Source organism: Oncorhynchus mykiss, chromosome 17, assembly GCF_057628025.1.
Source record: "Oncorhynchus mykiss isolate SJ-2025 chromosome 17, ASM5762802v1, whole genome shotgun sequence".
Taxonomy (NCBI): domain Eukaryota; kingdom Metazoa; phylum Chordata; class Actinopteri; order Salmoniformes; family Salmonidae; genus Oncorhynchus; species Oncorhynchus mykiss.
Genome location: NC_143038.1, coordinates 35,408,199 through 35,429,679, shown reverse-complemented (window position 1 = coordinate 35,429,679; position 21,481 = coordinate 35,408,199). Strand labels below are relative to the sequence as shown.

General features: G+C 43.0%; 1 protein-coding gene across 30 annotated transcripts in view; it reads right to left on the bottom strand.

The window, feature by feature from the left end:
• The window catches only part of nfasca (neurofascin homolog (chicken) a), a 156,355-nt gene extending 148,037 nt beyond the window's left edge, over nt 1–8,318 (bottom strand). For 9 of the 30 annotated variants that reach the window (XM_090205392.1, XM_090205401.1, XM_090205410.1 and 6 more), the window contains exon 1: nt 8,022–8,315. Coding sequence is in view for 21 of the 30 variants with exons in the window: in XM_090205387.1 (XP_090061513.1) it covers nt 8,022–8,162 (141 nt within the window). In the remaining 9 variants the exon portion in view is untranslated. Of the gene's footprint in view, nt 1–8,021 lie in introns of all 30 variants that reach the window. The other 21 variants (XM_036950092.2, XM_036950094.2, XM_090205381.1 and 18 more) reach the window with 7 other exon arrangements.
• Nucleotides 8,319–21,481: the final 13,163 nt, after the last annotated feature.

Here is a 21,481-nt window from a genome sequence, read left to right as displayed (position 1 = left end):
GAGCAAACGTGACACGACAGTTGATAGTGGGTGTACTGTACACTCCACTAGAATCTAACTGCATCTATAAAGACATTGCACAGCCATTCTGTCTACAGCAATGGCCCCTATGTCACTACAGGAAAACAGACCATCGTCATTAATTACAATTACACTTTTACTGTAATTAATTAGAACTGCTTTATATACTGTAGCTAAAGCAACCACCTGGAGACCACACACACACTCCTCCCTAATGGAGGACTGTGACCCCTGACCCTATCCCATCAGCCATCATTAACACTGCAGTGCTATATGGCCCACAGACACACACCTGCCTGAACAGGAGGGGTTTAAAATAACGACGGTAGTAATTATAGACGACAACACTGGGTGTGATGCAGTGGAATAAGAACACAAAGGGAGGAATTGAATCGAATCGAGTCCCTCTCTTTTTTTCCCCTTAGCTCTATCACTCAACAACCATGACAGTGTGCCATCATGACCCTTTTAGGTTTGGTTCCTCTAACCCCTCACACATACAGTACACATAAAGCTCTCTTCACCTCTCTCTGTAACCCTAGGAGTGGGCAACGGTCATTTAAGGGGTCAAAATACCCCATCATCTCCTAACACCAAGGTGACAAAGCCAATCATATCAGGTGACACCCCCAGTCACACTCTCATTGATCCACTGATGGGTTAACGTAATCAATAAGCTACAGACAGCTAGCCAGGACAGACAACCACACACGCACACACACACACACACACACACACACACACACACACACACACACACACACACACACACACACACACACACACACAAACACACACACACACATGGCTGGGGGAAACCATATGTGGTTGATGAGAAATTCAAACAGAGGGAGGGTCTCCTTTGTTGGCAGGTTAAGGGACATTCAGACTGAAAACAAAAGTCTATTGTGGTGTCTGCTCCTCACCTGTCCTCTCTACCATAGTGGGAACACTGTGATAGGCTTATAAGTCAACAGCTGCTGGACAGGGTCGGAAGGAAGGTAGTTTTAGGACTTTAGGCGTCTGATGAAGCCAGAACTACCTTGAAAACAATGGCAATTGTTACTAAGTGGAGAACCTTGCTAAATAAATACAACGCAGTGATCAATCACTCTCATTCAAATGCTTTATCCAGACCAAAGGTATTTTGTCATGTTATGATATTTTACAACATCTGATGAGATGAATGAACATCACCAAAGTGTGAGGAATGTGGTCAATGTCTTTATAGCAAAACTACTTACGTAAAAAGCAGGTCTTCATGTCATTGATTGGTTGATTTGACATGGGAATCAATACCTGAATAAACAGGTGCTTTTAGGGTAAGAGCGCCATAAAAACATTCATTTTCATCTTTTTCCTAATATTTTCTATCGTCAAATGAAAATAAAGTGAATATATTGGAGTACCAGCATCCACAATAGCCCGATTTCCTGCACTCACCAAGGGGTCATACATCTCTGTGGTGAGGAGCGTTAGCCAAGGGCCTACAGACAGACTAGTAATGATTAGAGGATTTACTATAGGCTCATTTCCTCTTTGAAGAACGCCAGATGCTACCTACAGATGTGCCCTAATAAAACTAACCAGCACACACACACACACACACACACACACACACACACCGCAGACAGACATGCACACATACAAAATATGCAGCTCCTAACATGTCTAAACAGGATAGGAGAATAGGAGAACATAGAATAGAACGCTATCATTTAGTGGTGTGTGCTTAGTTATATGTGGTTTAAGAATAGAATAGGTATAGCCACCATAGGGTAAACACAGTGTATAAAAGAAAGACATATTAGTAACTTATCTGAAAACATTTCGTTTTCCTGCTCTGCTCTTGTCGTTATCAAAGCTGAAAAGTCCCCTGTCGGATTTGTCCTTGATGCATCTGTATGTCTTGATGTTACAGTGCTACGTGCAGGTGTGAAGCAGAAGAGTGCACACACACACACACACACACAGGGGAAGGGGGAGATGTACCTCGTAACTGGAAGTAGATACAGTGCCACAGATGGTGAAGTCAGCAGTGTGTGTGTGACTATGTGTGTAGCTGCCTTCTACTGTGTGTGTAGCTGCACCTAACTGTGTACTTAACTGAGTGTGTATGTGTGTGTGTGTGTGGCTCTGCCATGAGTGTTATTATTAGTGCACACATCAGAGTGCACCAGAAACCATTCACGTCTTTAGACCAACAAAAACAAAACATTGCTACTGTCATTGATGGTTTGAGGGACTTTCAGAGCCAACTAGACCACGTAAAATGAGTCCTCTATAACAGTATTTTCTAGTAAGTGTAGTCCTCTTTCCCTGCTAGCTTTGATGCTATACTTCAGAACCTATCAATGGACACTTTGTTTAGGTCTCTTTGTGTCTCTGTGAAAAGAAAACATACACACGCTACTGATCAAAGGAGGGAGAAACCGACAGGCAGACAGGGAGGTGGCCACGGGGGCCAAGTGCACTACCTTCTGCCTTCTAGAATTATGACTTGCCTAAACTTTTTCCAGAGATTTGAATGTTGTATAAATACTACACTGTACTCCCCATGTGGCTAGCAAGTCATCCAGTTGTCTTTGTAGCTTACTTTGTGTTTGTCTTGTGTTTGTTGGCAGTTCATGGAGCTCCTTTCGTGCACCTCCTCACTCTATCACGAGGCACACCTGTGAACATGTCCGTCTACATGTAATTTTGTCAATGTATTATTTTGTTTAGTGAGATCTCTCTGGTTCCAACCAGTTAATTGGTCAAGTGCATCCCTATTAGTTTAGGCAATGATTTTGCCCGGAGAGAGGTTCAATGAGGTTACAACCAATTAATTGGTTATGTTCAACATTTTGTTTTGTTTATTTTTTGCAGACATTATTATTTACCTCTACCACTGCTACCACCATCACTATTTTGGACATAATCCTCCTGCCTGCCTTTAAGACCGTTCCCTTCACACACACACACACACAAACACACACACACACACACACACACACACACACACACACACACACACACACACACACACACACACACACACACACACACACACACACACACACACACACACACACAGAGGTGAAAGCAAGGACCCAAAACATAGAGTAACCTTAAGACATAATACACATTGTATTGATCATATCAGCAACGCACATTTTACAAAGAATAACCCTTAGTCATCCTGTCTGCTCGATGTAAGGGCTCTCGCTCTCTCTTTCTCTCTCTGTGCCTCCAGACTGATGTCTCCGTGGAGGCCTGAGTGAATCCTGGAGCTGAGCCAGTGTTCCTACCACCCTACAGGCAGCTCCTCCCTGGGTCAGAGTCTACAGGAAATTCTCCTCCCTCCATCCCTCCCTCACTCTCTCCATCCATCCTGGCTCACAGCCAGACGATGCGCTTAAAAGTGACCTCGCCCAGATGCACTTCTCTCTCTCTTTCTCCGTTCCCACACCTCTCCCTTTCTGCTCAGCCCTTCCCTCAGGAAGAAGTTGCTATTTCGTGTTTAAAAATAGAAACTGGAAACAAAGACCTCTGGATGGTAAACGTGAGAGGGCATGGGGGAAGAAGGGAGGGGGAGGGAGGGATGGGAGGTAAAAGAAGGATGGAGGAGGGAGGGAGGGAAGAGAAAGACAAGTTTCTCATGATGGGATGACTCAACCTATGAAAGGATGCATTTGTTGTGCATGTGTGTGTGTGTGTGTGTGTGTGTGTGTGTGTGTGTGTGTGTGTGTGTGTGTGTGTGTATTCTAGCTTTAAACAAAGCACGGTGTATGGATCAGACTGTATCTTCCTGACCTACAGAATGAGACTTGAGTGCCAGGTCTGAATTAAAACCTGCAGTTCTTCTAGCTGTCTGGCTCAGTCCAATGCCAGTTGAGCCACTGAGAGGACAGCAGGCTTCTCTAATGCAGATTTAATTGACCTATCGTGGCGCACCTCCACGGGTCTACCCCAGGACTGACTGCCATCCAGTGCTCCAATCAGCTGACAACATGCCAGAGACAGGGATCACTGGGAAAGAGGCCATATGGCCCAAACACAGTGTGAGGAACTGGGATGGGATGGTCGGGTGGACAGGGGTGTGTGTGTGTGTGTGTGTGTGTGTGTGTGTGTGTGTGTGTGTGTGTGTGTGTCTGTGTGCATGTGTCTGTGTGTGTGTGTGCCACACAACACACATTCACACACACACACACACTCACACACACATACATATATATATACAAACAAATACATACATACTGGATATGTATAGATGCACCTGTAAGCGCTAAACTAAGCCAACACAGTTTCTGGGTTTGACTCAAGACTGGAATCAAACAAAGGGCCTGTGAGGTAATGGTGGGGAAACATCTAGGATGTGTTTACAAACTCCCCTGGGGAGCAGGGTCTATTGGAGCAAACCTGTAACGTTTGACTTGATCCAGTTCAGATGTCAGCCATTAACATCCAGAAGCCATTCAGCATTGAGACACTGGGGGTCTGTTCTGCTACCAGTCACATCAGTGGAGTAACAACAGAGTTTTACATGGAATATCAGCACCTGGTGGTGAAACATATGTACTGCAACACAGAGAGAAATCACAATCCACCACTAGAACACAAGACCTCCATTAACCACTAGACTCATGAAGACAAAGAAGTATCAGGAGAGCTTCAGGTATTCGAAAACCACAGATCCTCCTGGAGGGGAATAGTAATAGAAAATCTAAATAAAAAATTCGAACCACAAATAGGTACTAAGTAGCATAACAAATCAAAGTCCAAGCAATTGTGTGGGTTTGAAAGTTAAAAAGCTTTGAATGTGTGAGCTAAGATATTATTAAAATACACCACTAGACTCAGTCTGGTACTGTTGCCCAATTCCAAATGGACTCCTAGCCCCTTCTCGATAGGCACTTGTGTAGATCGGAAAAGATTGGATAGGTGTTAGCAATGTTAATAACACCCCCTTGCCCTCTTGACAAACAGGTGGAGGTTTTGCTTACATGTCTTTATAGCCTGAAGACATCCGACTCCAGGGTTCCGGTTTCCCTTTATGATGAAGCATTGTATTTTTTTGTGTGTGTGTGTGTGTCGTGTGTGTGTGTGTGTGTGTGTGTGTGTGTGTGTGTGTGTCGTATGTGTGTGTATGTGTGGTACATTCTTATTGTGATGGAGCTACTGTAGATATGCATCTCCTAGAGCAGTAGATTAGAAATGGAAACAGTTTAATGTATACTGAACAAAAAAATGTAACCAAAATACAACCATTTCAAAGATTTGACTAAATTACAGTTCATATAAGGAAATAAGTCAATTGAAATAAATTAATTAGGCTCTAATCTATGGATTTCACATGACTGGGAATACAGATATGCATCTGATGGTCACAGATACCTGAAAAAAAGCTAGAGGTGTGATTCAGAAAACCAGTCAGTATCTGGTGTAACCACCATTAATCTTGTGTGAGCGCGACACACCTCTTTCGTATAGAGTTGATTAGGCTGTTTATTGTGGCCTGTGGAATGTTGTTCCACTCCGCTGTACAAAGTTGCTGGATATTGGCAGGAACTGGAGAATGCTGTCATACAAGTCGATCCAGAGCATACCAAACATGCTCAATGAGTGACATGTCTGGTGAGTATACAAGCCATGAAAGAACTGGGCTATTTTCAGCTTTCAGGAATTGTGTATAGATCCTTGCGACATTGTTCCGTGCGTTATTATGCTGAAACATGAGGTGATGGCAGTGGATGAATGGCACAACAATGGGCCTCATGATCTCATCACGGTATCTCTGTGCATTCATATTGCCATAGATAAAATGCAATTGTGTATGTTGTCCGTAGCTTATGCCTGCCTATACCATAACTCCACGGCCACCATGGGGCACTCTGTTCACAACGTTGACATCAGCAAACCGCTCGCCCATACGACACCATACATGTGGTCTGTAGTTGTGAGGCATTTTGGACGTACTGACAAATTCTCTAAAACATAGTCGGAGGCGGCTTATGGTAGAGGAATTAACATTAAATTATCTGGTAAAAGCTCTGGTGGACACTCCTGCCAAATGCACGCTACCCCAAAAACATGAGACAAAACTGCATATTTCAGAGTGGCCTTTTATTGATCAGTGTCGATCAGTAGCAAATAATATGGTAATCGATCTATGTTTCTATGCTTCTGCATCCAAACCCTGATCTGTAAGGTCATTAGTGAAAGCTGAGTATATATGGGGTCAAATAAAGTCAGTGGGGGTAGAATTTTCTCAGTTCTACAGATAAAATATTTAAATCAAATGATGTCTAATTAATTTGTTTGTTGAGTGCAATTCAGACAAGGATCCTTCGTTCCCTCTTTCCCTCCATTCCTCCATGCTGGCTACCAATTAAGACCAACTTCCTTCCTTAATAGAACAAAGGAACATTTTGTCATTCTATTATTAGATAAGGAAAGAGATTATCGTTTTTTAAGACTGTATGTCCGTCTGTCTGTCTGTCTAATAATGATGTTATCACTATTGTGATCCACAGCCATGCTCCTCTAGTATTTCTATTCAACAGGAATTTTTCACTCTCCAAATCTTCTGAGCTCAGTCGTTCAGTCCATCCGTCCGTCCTTCCGTCCGTCAGTCAGTGTGTCTATCAGTCAGTCAGTTAGTCAGTTAGTCAGTCTGTGAGGGGGGGTCTTTGTTATAGTTCCAGCTGACATCTGTCCAGTGCTGCTGCTGTGTTTAAGCTGTCCCAAAGATGGCCTGCTGGGGGGGAGAGAAGAGGGACAGATGTTCCCCTCTATAGCCCTTATGTAACGCCATCAAACACAGGCCACAGCCCAGGTACTGATACACACACATATGCACAGTTGCACACACAAATATACACACGCACACACGCAAATGCGCACACGTACACACACACACACACACACACAGGGTAAACACAGCTACAGCTAATACAGCCCTGTCTAGGTTAAATAATATGCCCCAACGTCACATGACATGATAGCTCATCATATGTATTTGGCCCTGCAGTGTAAGAGGATGTTTGCCCTGTAATCTGATCACAGGTCAGTTATGCATTCCCCCCTTAATTATGTTTAGGATTGGAGGTGGATAAACCGATCCTAGATTTGTGTTTTAATGCAATTTCTACCCAAAGCATGTTGGGCATACACTACACACTGTCCTCCCTATATGCAGGTGCACAAAAACCCACACAAGAGATAGGTTATTAGTTTGCTCCACTTAGACAGCAGGTAAATGAAACTCAGCTAAAGCAAAAGGCTATACATGTTGATTTTCCACCCAAATGTATAAGCAGTGAATAGGCCTAGTTAATTAAACGTGTGTCCTTACACAGAGGCCTTGCGGATGGATGAATCAGAACGCTCAACAAAATACTCTCCCATGAAAGCCAAGGGACCATTGGCTGGTTTGGTGACATGACCTGATTCAGATAAACAAACCGATCCCCTGAATTATCTCTCCATGACCAGTCACTCACTCTCATTTCAAGGAGCGCTAGTATCATCCTCCCTCTCTCTAGGATCATTTACAGTACCAGCCATCTCTGCCCGCAGCCCCCTGGCCTAACAAAACAACCCTGCTAACAACCATTCAATAGCTCGTTTGTCTCCTCTACAGCTCGATATTATGTCAAACATCACAACTACCTACAAATACGTAAATGTGATGGGTGTGTGGAATAAACGACTGTACTTTCCATAGATTCTGGCCCTGTTTATAATTTGCGCAGAGCAGCAAAAAATCACCCACCGCAGCATCTTTCAGCGACGCGCAGAGCATTGGGCTCGGCTCGGCCCAATTCCCGGCCAGGAACGACTGCAGATTAACGACAAGGCCAGGGCTTTACCGACAACCTCCACCGTCTTTACCGAAGACGCAGCATCCCTTCACATCATAATTTCATCTCCCCATCTCCAACTCTTCATAAACCCGCTAGCCGCTAGTCAATATTATTAGAAGCCTGTTAGATTAATATAGTGCTGCTGTTGCTTACCTGTGCCGTGACAGTAGAGATATCGCTGTTTCTTCTCCTTCTCTCCGCGATGTGTGTCAGCTCTGCAGTAGCGTATGCTGTGTATGAGAGAGTGTGTGTCTGTGCTCTCTCCTTTCGTGTAATGCGGTACAGGTCTCTCATGGATTCTCTCCTACCTCTCTCGCTCTCCCCGTTTCTTATTCAGTCTCTCTCGCTGTTCCTCCTCTCTCCCTATCCGTTAAGCCTCAATCGCATCTTCGACTGGAGCACGCTGCTATCGGGAGGAGTGCAAGGCGCGCACCCCGGGTACCACTGGACAGGTGTTAATGGGGGTTGAGGGGGGAAGGGAGGTAAACTGGTGACAATAGAAACCTTCTGGTGCGGTGTTATTTGTTGAAGGAGAGGTGGAGGTTACAGTGAATAATTAGGTCATATTTGGTTGAGACGTTGATCAATGAGATTACCACCTATATTCACCCACTCAAAAAGACAGCCAAAAGTTAGTTGAATTTCCAATGTGTTATCACTATGCTTTCAGCCATCGAAAAGCACAACTAAATTCCAATGGAAAAACAAAGCCAGATAGTTGGTTTAGTTATCACCCAAATGTAAACCATTTCAAAGCACGGCCATGTTCAAATGGGAATAAAATATCAGATATTTTGTTTATTTAAACAACATATTGTATTATCACTGTGCTTCATCTACAGCGGTGACCCTTCATTCATCACCTGTTTTGAGCCCCATATTGTTTTTGTTGGGGGGGGGGGCTTGCCTGTTTTGCATGTTATTTTGTAACGTGTCACATACAATTTGCAAACAATGTAGAATATATATATATAATTGAGTTAATAAAGCTGTGGTGGTGGGGCAGGCCAGCAGAAAATAGGAGCATTTCACCGTGATTGGCTCAGCATTGCACCGTGATTGGCTCAGTGTTCTGTCACTCATGGGGACACTACGTCACCTGTCATTAGTAAGGGTAGACATCAAGAATGTGAGCCCTTTGGGTCTTGCCATATACTTATATTATAAGTGCCCTTCCAAGAAGGCTCAAGGTCATTGGCCACAGATAAAATTATGTCAAATCACATTATATCTACAGTAGCTTCGATGTCAACATCTTACTTTCAAAATCATAGCTAGCAGTCATCATCATCAATCAAGTAGACAATCCACTGGCAAATCCTTTTTAATCCTTGTTATATGAAGAGAAATAATGAAGATAAATTATAGATAAAACGTATCGGTGCTCATCGGCCAGGTGGAAATCGCAAATTCAACAATTAGTTATTTGGAAGGAATCGGTGACAGTGGTTAACCGCAAGCATTGTAACTGGGAAGTTGGAATAAACGCGCACAGACTGGGAAAATACGGTTAGAGTGGTCATCCAACTCGGAATTGTAAATCTTTCGCTTCCTTTGATGACAAAATTTGCCAACAAAGGACCGTCGGCCCAACAAGTCGGGTCCAAAAATGTCTTATATGCTGCTGCATAAGTGATGTAATATGCCAGGGAGATATGGTCCGCCACATCAGCTATGTTTTTTTATTAAAGGCAGTAAACGAGGCTGAATAAATTGTTTCGCTGCCAGACGAGACTCTGCTGATAGCCAGGTGTAGCGATGGTAAGGATTCCCTCCATGGTGCTGAAAAGAAAGCACTGCTGTTGGGACAGCATTATGTAGGCCCTAACAGTTTGTGGGCACCGCATGTCACCGATATAGTGCAATGAACGTATTGTTTAGTGTTATGTTGTGTAGTGGCGTTGCTGGTATGCAAGTGAAGAAAATTGGGGGTTTGCCCCACCAAGACTTACATGCCAAAATCGCCACTGTTCATCTAGCAAAACCAAATGACCTGGACTGCAATAGAGATTACATTCCAAGTAAATGGTGCAATTGATCAATGCTGTTCGAGATTCTGCACAGATTATTATAGCAATTGTGAAGATCTCCACAGACCTGCAATGACCTACGCATGCTACAGTATATGCATTTGTTACAGACAGGGAGCTGTGGATTAGTCCATTCAGCCATATCTGTTCCCCTCATTGGCCCAAGCCCATTCTATCTCCCACAAAGCTCTTCTGTCACAGAGACAGTGTGGTCTTTGACGGCCAGAGGAATCCATATATCAGCCACACACTGACACTGACATCTTTGTGTGGGTTTGTGTGTTTGTGTGTCCCTGTGTGTGTGAGAAAGAGAGAGAGAGAACAAGTTAGAAAGAGTGAGTGAGAGGGAAAGAGAGAGAGATAAATATATATATATATATATATATATACATATATATATATATATACATATATATACAGTAAATATATATATATAGAGAGAGAGAGAGAGACTCAGATATGACGAGGATCAAACTTGGGTCACTTGCTCAGCTCAGGACCACATTAGCCAAGCTGTTAGCTCTGGTGGGTAACACAATTCTTCATGTCTCAGGAATGGTTTGTACTTATCACACACATCTAGTTCACTGAACCACCTCCAGCACACAAATACAGAATACATTTATAAAAAATATTTTTTACACTAACCGACATTGACATGCCGTGTAATTGGTTGCAGGGGCCAGACAGAGAATTACCCCTCTCCTTCATCTCTCCACCCCCCCCCCCCCCCCCCCCCCATCTTTCAAGGATTCCAAATCTGCCTCCCTTGATTATGGTGGCAACCATGGGGGGGCTGTGGGAGTCTGTGGTGGGGTTTCCTGGTGGAGCTTTAAGCCCTAAAAGCTTTCACTACTGGAGGCCTTTGGCATGTCATTAATTTGATACCCCTTACAAAGCATGGGTCGCACTCCTTCTCTCTTTCTCTCGCTCTGTTTTTGTTCTTGCTCACTTTCTTCTGTCTCTGTCAGTTTCTCTCTCTCTCTCTCTCTCTTCTAACACCCCAGTGAGGAAAACCCACCAATGTGGAGAAATCCGGGTGAATGAAAAAAGGGAGGAGCAGAAGAACGAGTCTGTTCTGACGTTCAATTCAACTCAACGTTCATTTGAGCTTCATGTTGGTGTTGAACTGGTAATGAGAGAGAGGCAGAGGGGGGAGATACATCGAGCTACATTGAGAGTGAAAGGAAAAGCTGTTAGAGAGGAGTCTTGTTGGATCAGGATTTTTCATTAACCGGTTAACCTACTTTTACTCACTGGTTTCCCCAACATCTGTACAGAAACTACAGTCTGAGGTCTCTCTATCTCACGTTATACTGTATGTGATTTACTCCCTTATGCTTCTCGACTTAAACTGCTAAATCTTACCCCCCCCAACTAGAAATATTTACAAATGTGTGTGTGGGAGGGGGGGGGGGGGGGGGTCTTATTGTAATCCTCTTTACTGATCATGTAAGACTGTTTCTGAAGAGAACATGAACTGTACATGTTGACAAGGTCATCTAAATGAAGATGTTACCATAGGCTTTGCTATACACACCCGGTGCTGTCTTTCAGATGCATTTTTAGGGTTACTAAAATGACACAAAATAATATCCATAATCTACTGTACACGTTTCCTGTTCAATAAGATTTTGCTCCTTTTGGTTCCCATTTTACCGCTCATTGGAAGTTCTTACATTACTTCTGCTTTCAAATGGTTAGTACTGCTGAAGGACAGTTTACATGCTGAGCGACCATAATGCTGACACAGTGGTGATGCTCTACGTGCTAAATATAAACGTATTATATAAAAGTGCTAAATATGCTAAAAACAGAGACTACGGCACATGCACAAATGTTATTCTGAAACCAAAATGGTAGATGGCAGAATGGACACCCACAGGTAGAATCCATCTGCAGATCAAATGAATCCATTTGGTTATGGTATTCAACCCCTTGTAAATCCTTTGGACATGTTTCAAAATCAGTATACTTTAACATCCTCTGGGAATGTCAAAGGGCCTTGCTCTCTGGGATCCTTGGGATGTCCTATATCTGACGTTACCCCATTGAAGTTGACATTTTAAATGGTTACGGTAAGGGTTATGGTTAGGGTTGAGTAGCGGTTAAGGTTAGGGTAAGGGTAGGGGTTAAGGTTAGGGTTAGGGTACGTCAATAAATAGAGGAAATAGTCTCATTATCTCCTCATCTCTTCCCGTATGAGCATCCTTAAAGTGATCATCTGGACATCACGGGCTGCTTGCTGATCTAGGATCACGTCCCCCTTGTCAAACCGATCTTGTTCATTATGAACCAAATGTTACATCTGATCCTAGATGATCACTCTTACTCTGAGACATTTTATGAGTATGGGTCCAGAATCTAAGGACTGTTGCTTCTCTCATCAGAAACAACAAAGTAGTGGCCCTGTGGTGATCTAGCTTTAGGTCCTCTGCCTTCAGGTTTCACACATACTGTATTTACAAATCAGACATTGGACAGGTGCTCTAAATCCAGCTACGAATGTTCTTAGTAATTGTCACACCCTGACCATAGTTTACTTTGTATGTTTCTATGTTTTGGTTGGTCAGGGTGTGATCTGAGTGGGCATTCTATGTTACATGTCTAGTTTGTCCAGTTCTATGTTCGGCCTGATATGGTTCTCAATCAGAGGCAGGTGTTCGTCATTGTCTCTGATTGGGAACCATATTTAGGTAGCCTGGGTTTCACTGTGTGTTTGTGGGTGATTTTCCTGTCTGTGTTTTCACCAGATAGGGTTGTTTAGGTTTTCGTTACGATCATTATTTTGTAGTGTTTGTATTGATTCGTGGTTTACGTTTGTTTATTAAAACATGGATCGCAATCTACACGCTGCATTTTGGTCCGACTCTCCTTCTCATACAGAAAACCGTTACAGTAATTCTGCCAAAGATGTCCAACTCCACTAAATAACATACGTTCCCACATTTATAAATGGCTGTCACGTTCTGACCTTTATTTCCTTTGTTTTGTATTTATTTAGTATGGTCAGGGCGTGAGTTGGGTGGGCAGTCTATGTTTGTTTTTCTAGGTTTTGGGTATTTCTATGTTTCGGCCTAGTATGGTTCTCAATCAGAGGCAGGTGTCATTAGTTGTCTCTGATTGAGAATCATACTTAGGTAGCCTGGGTTTCACTGTGTGTTTGTGGGTGATTGTTCCTGTCTCTGTGTATTGCACCAGATAGGGCTGTTTTTGGTTTTCCACGTTTATTGTTTTGTAGTGTTCGTGTTTATCCTTTTTTATTAAACATGAATCAATATAACCACGCTGCGCTTTGGTCCGTCTCTACTTCACCACAGGAAAACCCTTACAATGGCAGTATAGATATGAAAAATTGAACAGAACATACAGTACATTTTAAGAATTAATAACATAGTACCATGTGTACTGCAAGCATTTTAATTGGCTCCGCATGGGCTAGCATGCATTTCTCAGTGACAGGCGCATGCCCACAATTCGCCACTCTGCCACAAAGCACCGTGTCCCTGGGCAGTAACGTAGGGATGGCGTGCATCTCACGGATAAGGCAACGAGCTCGTCCTTGAAAGCCTGAGAGCTGGTCTCTCCTCCGTTCTAGCAGGATCCATGCAGTAGTACACACCACCACACTCACTTCCACTTGCCTGCCACTCCACAAAGCCAAATGCTCTTTTAAGAGCCACCTAATAAGTGAAAATAAGTGTGTGTGTGTGTGTGTTGGGAGGGGGCTGTCAAAACTATAAACTAAATAATGGTCAAAATGTATTCTCCGGGTGGCGAACCCACTATCTTCAGTTCCACAGGTGGTAACTGTAACTATTACACTACGAACCCTGTTCTATAAAACATTGATTTCCACAGAGCATTTAAATGGACAGTCTGGAAGCATTCGTTCCAAAATGATTTTTGTTCATTCACTCAGAACTGAATGAACGTTTATTTATCTTGTTCGGTTAAAATACAATAGTCTAAAACGGTTGATTTACTGAAAACAGACTCATTTTAATCACATAGCTTAACAAGTTTGCAAGCACGCCATTTTCTTTTGACTGCACACAGCATGGCACACAAATTCAGCAAGCAGAGATAGGGTTCGATTAATCTGGCCAGCCCGTCATGTCATCGGGCAAAATCGGAGAGGGAAGTCAGATAAAAAGCTTTTTTTTTATCAAAAGCAATCACTTTTGCATGTGAAAACACAGAATTCTACTCATTACTACACTAAGTTTTAGGCCGACTTCTCCGTCGGACAGAGCAGGGCACCCGGCTCACACCTGGGAGGCAGCCAGGTTCCAAATCGAATTCAAAACGGCTACACGGGCACCCGGTTGAGATTAATCAAACCCTCTCAATGATTCTGATGTTGTTATACCATGTGAAGCACTTTTTGACTACTTTTTACTTGTGGATGGCAATTTAAGATTTTCTGGGAACTCACTGAAAAGTGAATTGACACCGTGTTAATCAGTCAGCACAAATGTGGATTATAATGACAAGGCAGGAGAGGAAGCATATGCTGCGGCTGGAATGTATTCTACATGTTTCAAACAGCGATGCTTTCAGTGAGTCTGGTAAATTGTCTGATGCTAGCATGCATTTGCACACTTGCAGTGCACAACTGAACTGAGGCTCTGTTTACATGTGCGTTTGGGGTTCAACCATTGATTATATGCGGTTCATAACTAGCTTACTGTTTCTTAACAAAGCCATTTGTTTTCTCGGCTATGGTTTGCGTTGTGGTCTTTGTGTTTGAGAAGGATATACTGCTTTCTCCCCAACATTTGCATGAAGAAAAGACAGAGGAAAAGGGGGCGGAGGTTTGGGCTGCCTTCTGAAAATTCGTAGGCGAGTGAGTAAACCCCCTCTACCATCAGTCCTATTAGCTAAAGTGCATCACTGAATAACCAAATGGAAGAGCTCCAATATAGGATATCCTACCAACAGGACATTAAAAACTGTAATAACTTATGTTTCACAGAGTCGTGGCTGAACGACATGGATAACATACAGCAGGCGGTGTTTTTGGTCCATCGGCAAGATAGAACACCAGCCTTTGGTAAGACAAGAGGTGGCGGTCTGTGTCTTTTTGTAAATAACAGCTGATGCACAAAATCTAATGTTAAGGAAGTCTCAAGGTTTTGACTACCTGAGGTAGAGTCTCTCATGATAAGCTGTAGACCACACGTTTTACCAAGAGAGTTTTAATCTATATTTTTCGTAGCTGTCTATTTAGCCCCACAAACCGATGCTGGCACTAAGACCGCAGTCAACGAGCTGTATAGGGACATAAGCAAACAGGAAAATGCTCATCCAGAGGTGGCGCTCCTAGTGGCAGGGGACTTTAATGCAGGGAACTTAAATCCGTTTTACCTCATTTCTACCAGCATGTTAAATGTGCAACCAGAGGAAAAACAACTCTAGACTATTTTTACTCCACATACAGAGATGCGTACAAAGCTCTCCCTCGCCCTCCATTTGGCAAAACTGACCGTAACTCTATCCTCCTGATTCCTGCATACAAGCAAAAACTAAAGCAGGAAGTACCAGTGACCCGCTCAATAAGGAAGTGGTCAGAAGACGCAGATGTTAACTACAGGACTGTTTTGCTAGCACAGACTGGAATATGTTTCGGGATTCTTCCGATGGCATTGAGGAGTACACTACATCAGTCACTGGCTTCATCAATAAGTGCATCGATGACGTCGTCCCCACAGTGACCTTTAAACAGGTCAACATTTACAAGGCCGCAGGGCCAGAAGGATTACCAGGACGTGTAGTCCAAGCATGCACTGACAAATTGGCAAGTGTCTTCACTGACATTTTCAAACTGTCCCTATCCGAGTCTGTAATACCAACATGTTTCAAGCAGACCACCATAGTCCCTGTTCCCAAAAACACCAAGGTAACCTGCCGAAATGACTACCGACCCGTAGCACTCACGTCTGTAGCCATGAAGTGCTTTGAAAGGCTAGTCATGGCTCAAATCAACACCATTATCCCAGAAACCCTAGACCCACTCCAATTTGCATACCACCCCAACAGATTCACAGATGATGCAATCGCTATTGCACTCCACACTGCCCTTTCCCACCTGGACAAAAGGAACACCTACGGGAGAATGCTATTCATTGACTACAGCTTCGTAGTCAATGAATAGCACCATAGTGCTAATCACTAAGCTAAGGACCCTGGGACTAAAGACCTCCCTTTGCAACAGGATCCTGGACTTTCTGACGGGCCACCGCTAGATGGTAAGTATAGGTAACAACACATCTGCAACGCAGGGGCCCGTCAGGGGTGTGTGCTCAGTCCCCTCCTGCACTCCCTGTTCACCCATGACTGCATGACCAAGCACGACGGGGCTGTAGAGTGGAGTAGGTTGAGAGCTTCAAGTTTCTTGGTATCCACATCACCAACAAACTATCATGGTCCAAACACACCAACAGTCGTGAAGAGGGCACAATAATGCCTATTCCCCCTCAGGAGACTGAAAAAAATTGTCATGCATCATCAAGAGCATTCTGACTGGTTGCATCACCGCCTGGTATCGCAACTGCTCGGCCTCCGACCGCAAGGCACTACAGAGAGTAGTGTGTGCGGCCCAGTACAACACTGGGACCAAGCTTCCTTCCATCCAGGTCTTCTATACCAGGCGGTGTCAGAGGAAGGCCCAAAAAATTGCCAAGGACTCCAGCCACCCTAGTCATAGACTGTTCTCTATGCTACAGCACGTCAAGTGGCACCGGATCGCCAAGTCTAGGTCAAAAAGGCTTCTTAACAACTTCTACCCCCATGCTAATCAAATGGCTACCCGGACTATTTGCATTGTCCCAACCCCACGCCCCATTTTTACACTGTTCCTACTCTCTGTTCATTATCCATGCATAGTCACTTTATCTCTACCTACAGGTCAATATTACCTCAATTACCTCGACTAACCGGTGTCCCCACACATTGACTCTGTACCGGAACCCCTTCACTACTGTTATTTTATTGTTGCTCCTTAATTATTTGTTATATTTCTTTTTTTAACAGCATGGTTGGTTAAGGGCTTGTAAAGTAAGCATTTCGTTGCATATGACTAATGCAATTTGATTTGATTTAACGTTGTGGTGCATGAACTTGTCATGCATGTTAGCTAAAGTTACAGTTTTACATTGGCTAACGTTACCTAGAAAACGTTAACTGGCGGGTGGGATGAAATGGCAACTGTGCTTGAATCTGAAAGTGCGGCAAGTGAAGTGTGTGACTCTTAATGGAAAATACAGTGCCTTGCGAAAGTATTCGGCCCCCTTGAACTTTGCGACCTTTTGCCACATTTCAGGCTTCAAACATAAAGATATAGAACTGTATTTTTTTGTGAAGAATCAACAACAAGTGGGACACAATCATGAAGTGGACCGGCATTTATTGGATATTTCAACAAATCAAAAACTGAAAAATTGGGCGTGCAAAATTATTCAGCCCCTTTACTTTCAGTGCAGCAAACTCTCTCCAGAAGTTCAGTGAGGATCTCTGAATGATCCAATGTTGACCTAAATGACTAATGATGATAAATACAATCCACCTGTGTGTAATCAAGTCTCTGTATAAATGCACCTGCACTGTGATAGTCTCAGAGGTCCGTTAAAAGCGCAGAGAGCATCATGAAGAACAAGGAACACACCAGGCAGGTCCGAGATACTGTTGTGAAGAAGTTTAAAGCCGGATTTGGATACAAAAAGATTTCCCAAGCTTTAAACATCCCAAGGAGCACTGTGCAAGCGATAATATTGAAATGGAAGGAGTATCAGACCACTGCAAATCTACCAAGACCTGGCCGTCCTTCTAAACTTTCAGCTCATACAAGGAGAAGACTGATCAGAGATGCAGCCAAGAGGCCCATGATCACTCTGGATGAACTGCAGAGATCTACAGCTGAGGTGGGAGACTCTGTCCATAGGACAACAATCAGTCGTATATTGCACAAATCTGTCCTTTATGGAAGAGTGGCAAGAAGAAAGCCATTTCTTAAAGATATCCATAAAAAGTGTTGTTTAAAGTTTGCCACAAGCCACCTGGGAGACACACCAAACATGTGGAAGAAGGTGCTCTGGTCAGATGAAACCAAAATTTAACTTTTTGGCAACAATGCAAAACGTTATGTTTGGCGTAAAAGCAACACAGCTCATCACCCTGAACACACCATCCCCACTGTCAAACATGGTGGTGGCAGCATCATGGTTTGGGCCTACTTTTCTTCAGCAGGGACAGGGAAGATGGTTAAAATTGATGGGAAGATGGATGGAGCCAAATACAGGACCATTCTGGAAGAAAACCTGATGGAGTCTGCAAAAGACCTGAGACTGGGACGGAGATTTGTCTTCCAACAAGACAATGATCCAAAACATAAAGCAACATCTACAATGGAATGGTTCAAAAATAAACATATCCAGGTGTTAGAATGGCCAAGTCAAAGTCCAGACCTGAATCCAATCGAGAATCTGTGGAAAGAACTGAAAACTGCTGTTCACAAATGCTCTCCATCCAACCTCACTGAGCTCGAGCTGTTTTGCAAGGAGGAATGGGAAAAAATGTCAGTCTCTCGATGTGCAAAACTGATAGAGACATACCCCAAGCGACTTACAGCTGTAATCGCAGCAAAAGGTGGCGCTACAAAGTATTAACTTAAGGGGTCTGAATGATTTTGCACACCCAATTTTTCAGTTTTTGATTTGTTAAAAAAGTTTGAAATATCCAATAAATGTCGTTCCACTTCATGATTGTGTCCCACTTGTTGTTGATTCTTCACAAAAAAATACAGTTTTATATCTTTATGTTTGAAGCCTGAAATGTGGCAAAAGGTCTTAAAGTTCAAGGGGGCCGAATACTTTCGCAAGGCACTGTAGCTGGAGTCTCACTGGATATAGATGACGAGTACCTTAAACAGAAAATCCCAGGAGTGGTCAGTACATGTCACCTGACCCGTATGGTAGATGGAAGGAAAAAGAAAAGCCTATCAATATTATTGTTGTTTGGGGAGACTATCTGAATATGTGAAGCTTGGATATGTGATGTATGTGGTAAGAGCATTTGTGTCCAAACTATTATAGAGTGGGAATTGAAAAGGAAATGGTCGCGTGTCAAATGTTTGTAGACGGGAGAAGTATGGTATTGAAGAATTTGTGATGGAGAATGTTGCAACAGTGGTGGGGATCATACTCTGGCTAAAATGCTTGCTCGCTAGCCTAACTTCAATTCATGGGCAACGTTAGCTAGTTAACATTAGCCTTCTATGTGTAGCGACATATTGAACCTCCTTACTCTCAGGCCAGGGGCACAACAATGTATGAATTAATGGTTGAATCAGAATCACTGTTATAATCACTGGTCAGTACAGAGAATTAAGTAAAACCACAAATCCAAATCCCTATCTGCATCCATGGCTAATTTAGGAAAGGGCCAATTTTAGCCAGCTAACTAGCTAGCCACACTTTTATTTTTCTCACCAGAACCATTCCCAGTTGAACTTGCTCAGTTTAGCTCAAAGTTGATCGGTAAATTGTTTACACTTATTTTGTCAAGGGAGGCCACATGCTTGCTGGCTTCCTTTGCATTCAATGCTACTCGTTTGGATCAGGCAGAGTCAGATAGACGGCCTACACATAGCGAGACAGAGGAGCGCTGTTTCGCTCGCTCGGATGCTTTATCCTGTGAGATGCATTCAGCCTCTTGCGAATTGAAGGAAAGTTATGAAACACAGAGAGACGAGAGCTAAAAAATGTGATATTTTTTGGTTGGATTTTTTTGGTAAATTTCTCAGGGAAGCCTGCTTGGCCCCCATGCATGCGCACCATTGGTATGGACCAGATAGCTGCCAAAAGGTTGAACGTACATGTCATTAGGATTGTAAGAAAACCCATACGTAAAATGTTAGGATTGTTAGAAAAGCCATGCATGAAACATGAAACGTAAACGTTAAATTGGATCTGTAAACATATGTTACGAATATGAATTAATATTTACAAATTAAATTCTTACTTTACTCGGTTACATATATTTTTATACATACACATTTTTGTCAGGAATGTGGCATTTGCAAAGAATATGAACCAAAATAATCTAGTCAATCAAGCAGCTCTAGCCCACATGTTTTTATTTAACCAGGTATGTTGACTGAGAACACATTCTCATTAACAACCTGGGGAATAGTTTCAGGGGATAGGAGGGGGATGAATGAGCCTATTGTAAACTGGGGATGATTAGGTGACCGTGATGGTCATCCAGCAGAATCTAGTCTCCCATCCAGGGACTGACCAGGGCCAACCCTGCTTAGCTTCAGAAGCAAGCCAGCAGTGGGATGCAGGATGGTATGGTATGTTGGTTGCAACATTAGAGTTGCTTTGCAGCTTTCAGTTTCATTTTCAAAATAAAATTCTAGGGCTTGTTTGAAAATGGCATTTAATAATGCCTTTATACCAGTAGATAGGCTTGGGCCTATTGGGGAGAAAAAGGCATAAAAAGTACAACAACACAAGATTTGTTCAAGACTAATATGTTAGTCCAGAATCGTAACATGGTGTTTGTGTGTTCACAGATGAAATGTCACATTTATTTACATATGTATTTTCTTATGATCCTAAAGATACGCACGTTCAACCTTTTGGCAGCTATCTGGCTCCATACACTGGCCCCGACAAACGCATTCAGTCCAAAAGGTGGCAAGTCTAATGGTCCCTTTATGGACGCTGTAGTCTCGTTCTTAATTAGCTTAACTAGCTATTGAGCTAGTTCTGAGCAAAAAAAATTGTCTGATGACCCTAATGCTAATGACCCTGTTAAAAATCTGGTATGTGGTTCTCGGTAACGGACTGATGGCTCATGACGAGAGGCGGGATGTGTGTTGTGCACCTCCAATCAAGTTGATTTGCGAATTTTCATCTAGATTGGTGTCTAATTGGCATAGATATGATGGTAGGGAGATTTGAATTTAACATTGAGCTTCAACCAATACCTATATATCGCCCCCACAATAATTTGTTACCTCGATTGTTTCAACGTTCTCTGAGGATGTTACAATACGTAGCCTACGGTACAGCCAATAAGTCTCAGGATAACAGTCATTTTTTGTTGCATTTGAGGCTGTGTGATTGCTATCCACGAGTCAATCAGCAGCCAAGGTCGCCATGGATACAGCAGGAGACCTAACTGCACAGAGGAGACAGCTCCCTGCCTTTGTGCATGGGGGATGGAGGAACTATCCTCTTCTGCCTCCTACTGGTCCATAAGGTGTAAATGCTGGGATGAATTGGCAAACCAATGATGATGTCATACATACAGGCTGTACTCAGCTGACTTTTCTACCGTTCTTTTATGTTGTATAGATGCATTGTTCATTAGAAAAATAAAGACACCACATAATGTATTGACAAGGAGACAACAAATAAGCCCTTTTAGAGTAACATATTTCTTGCTAAATCCAAAATAACCAAGCTTTTATTGCCTGATTTGATGTGATGTCAGAATCAGACAACATCAGACTTGCTAAACCACAGCTGCACACATAGACACAGGCCACGCCAACATCAGGACCCGTAGTGATAA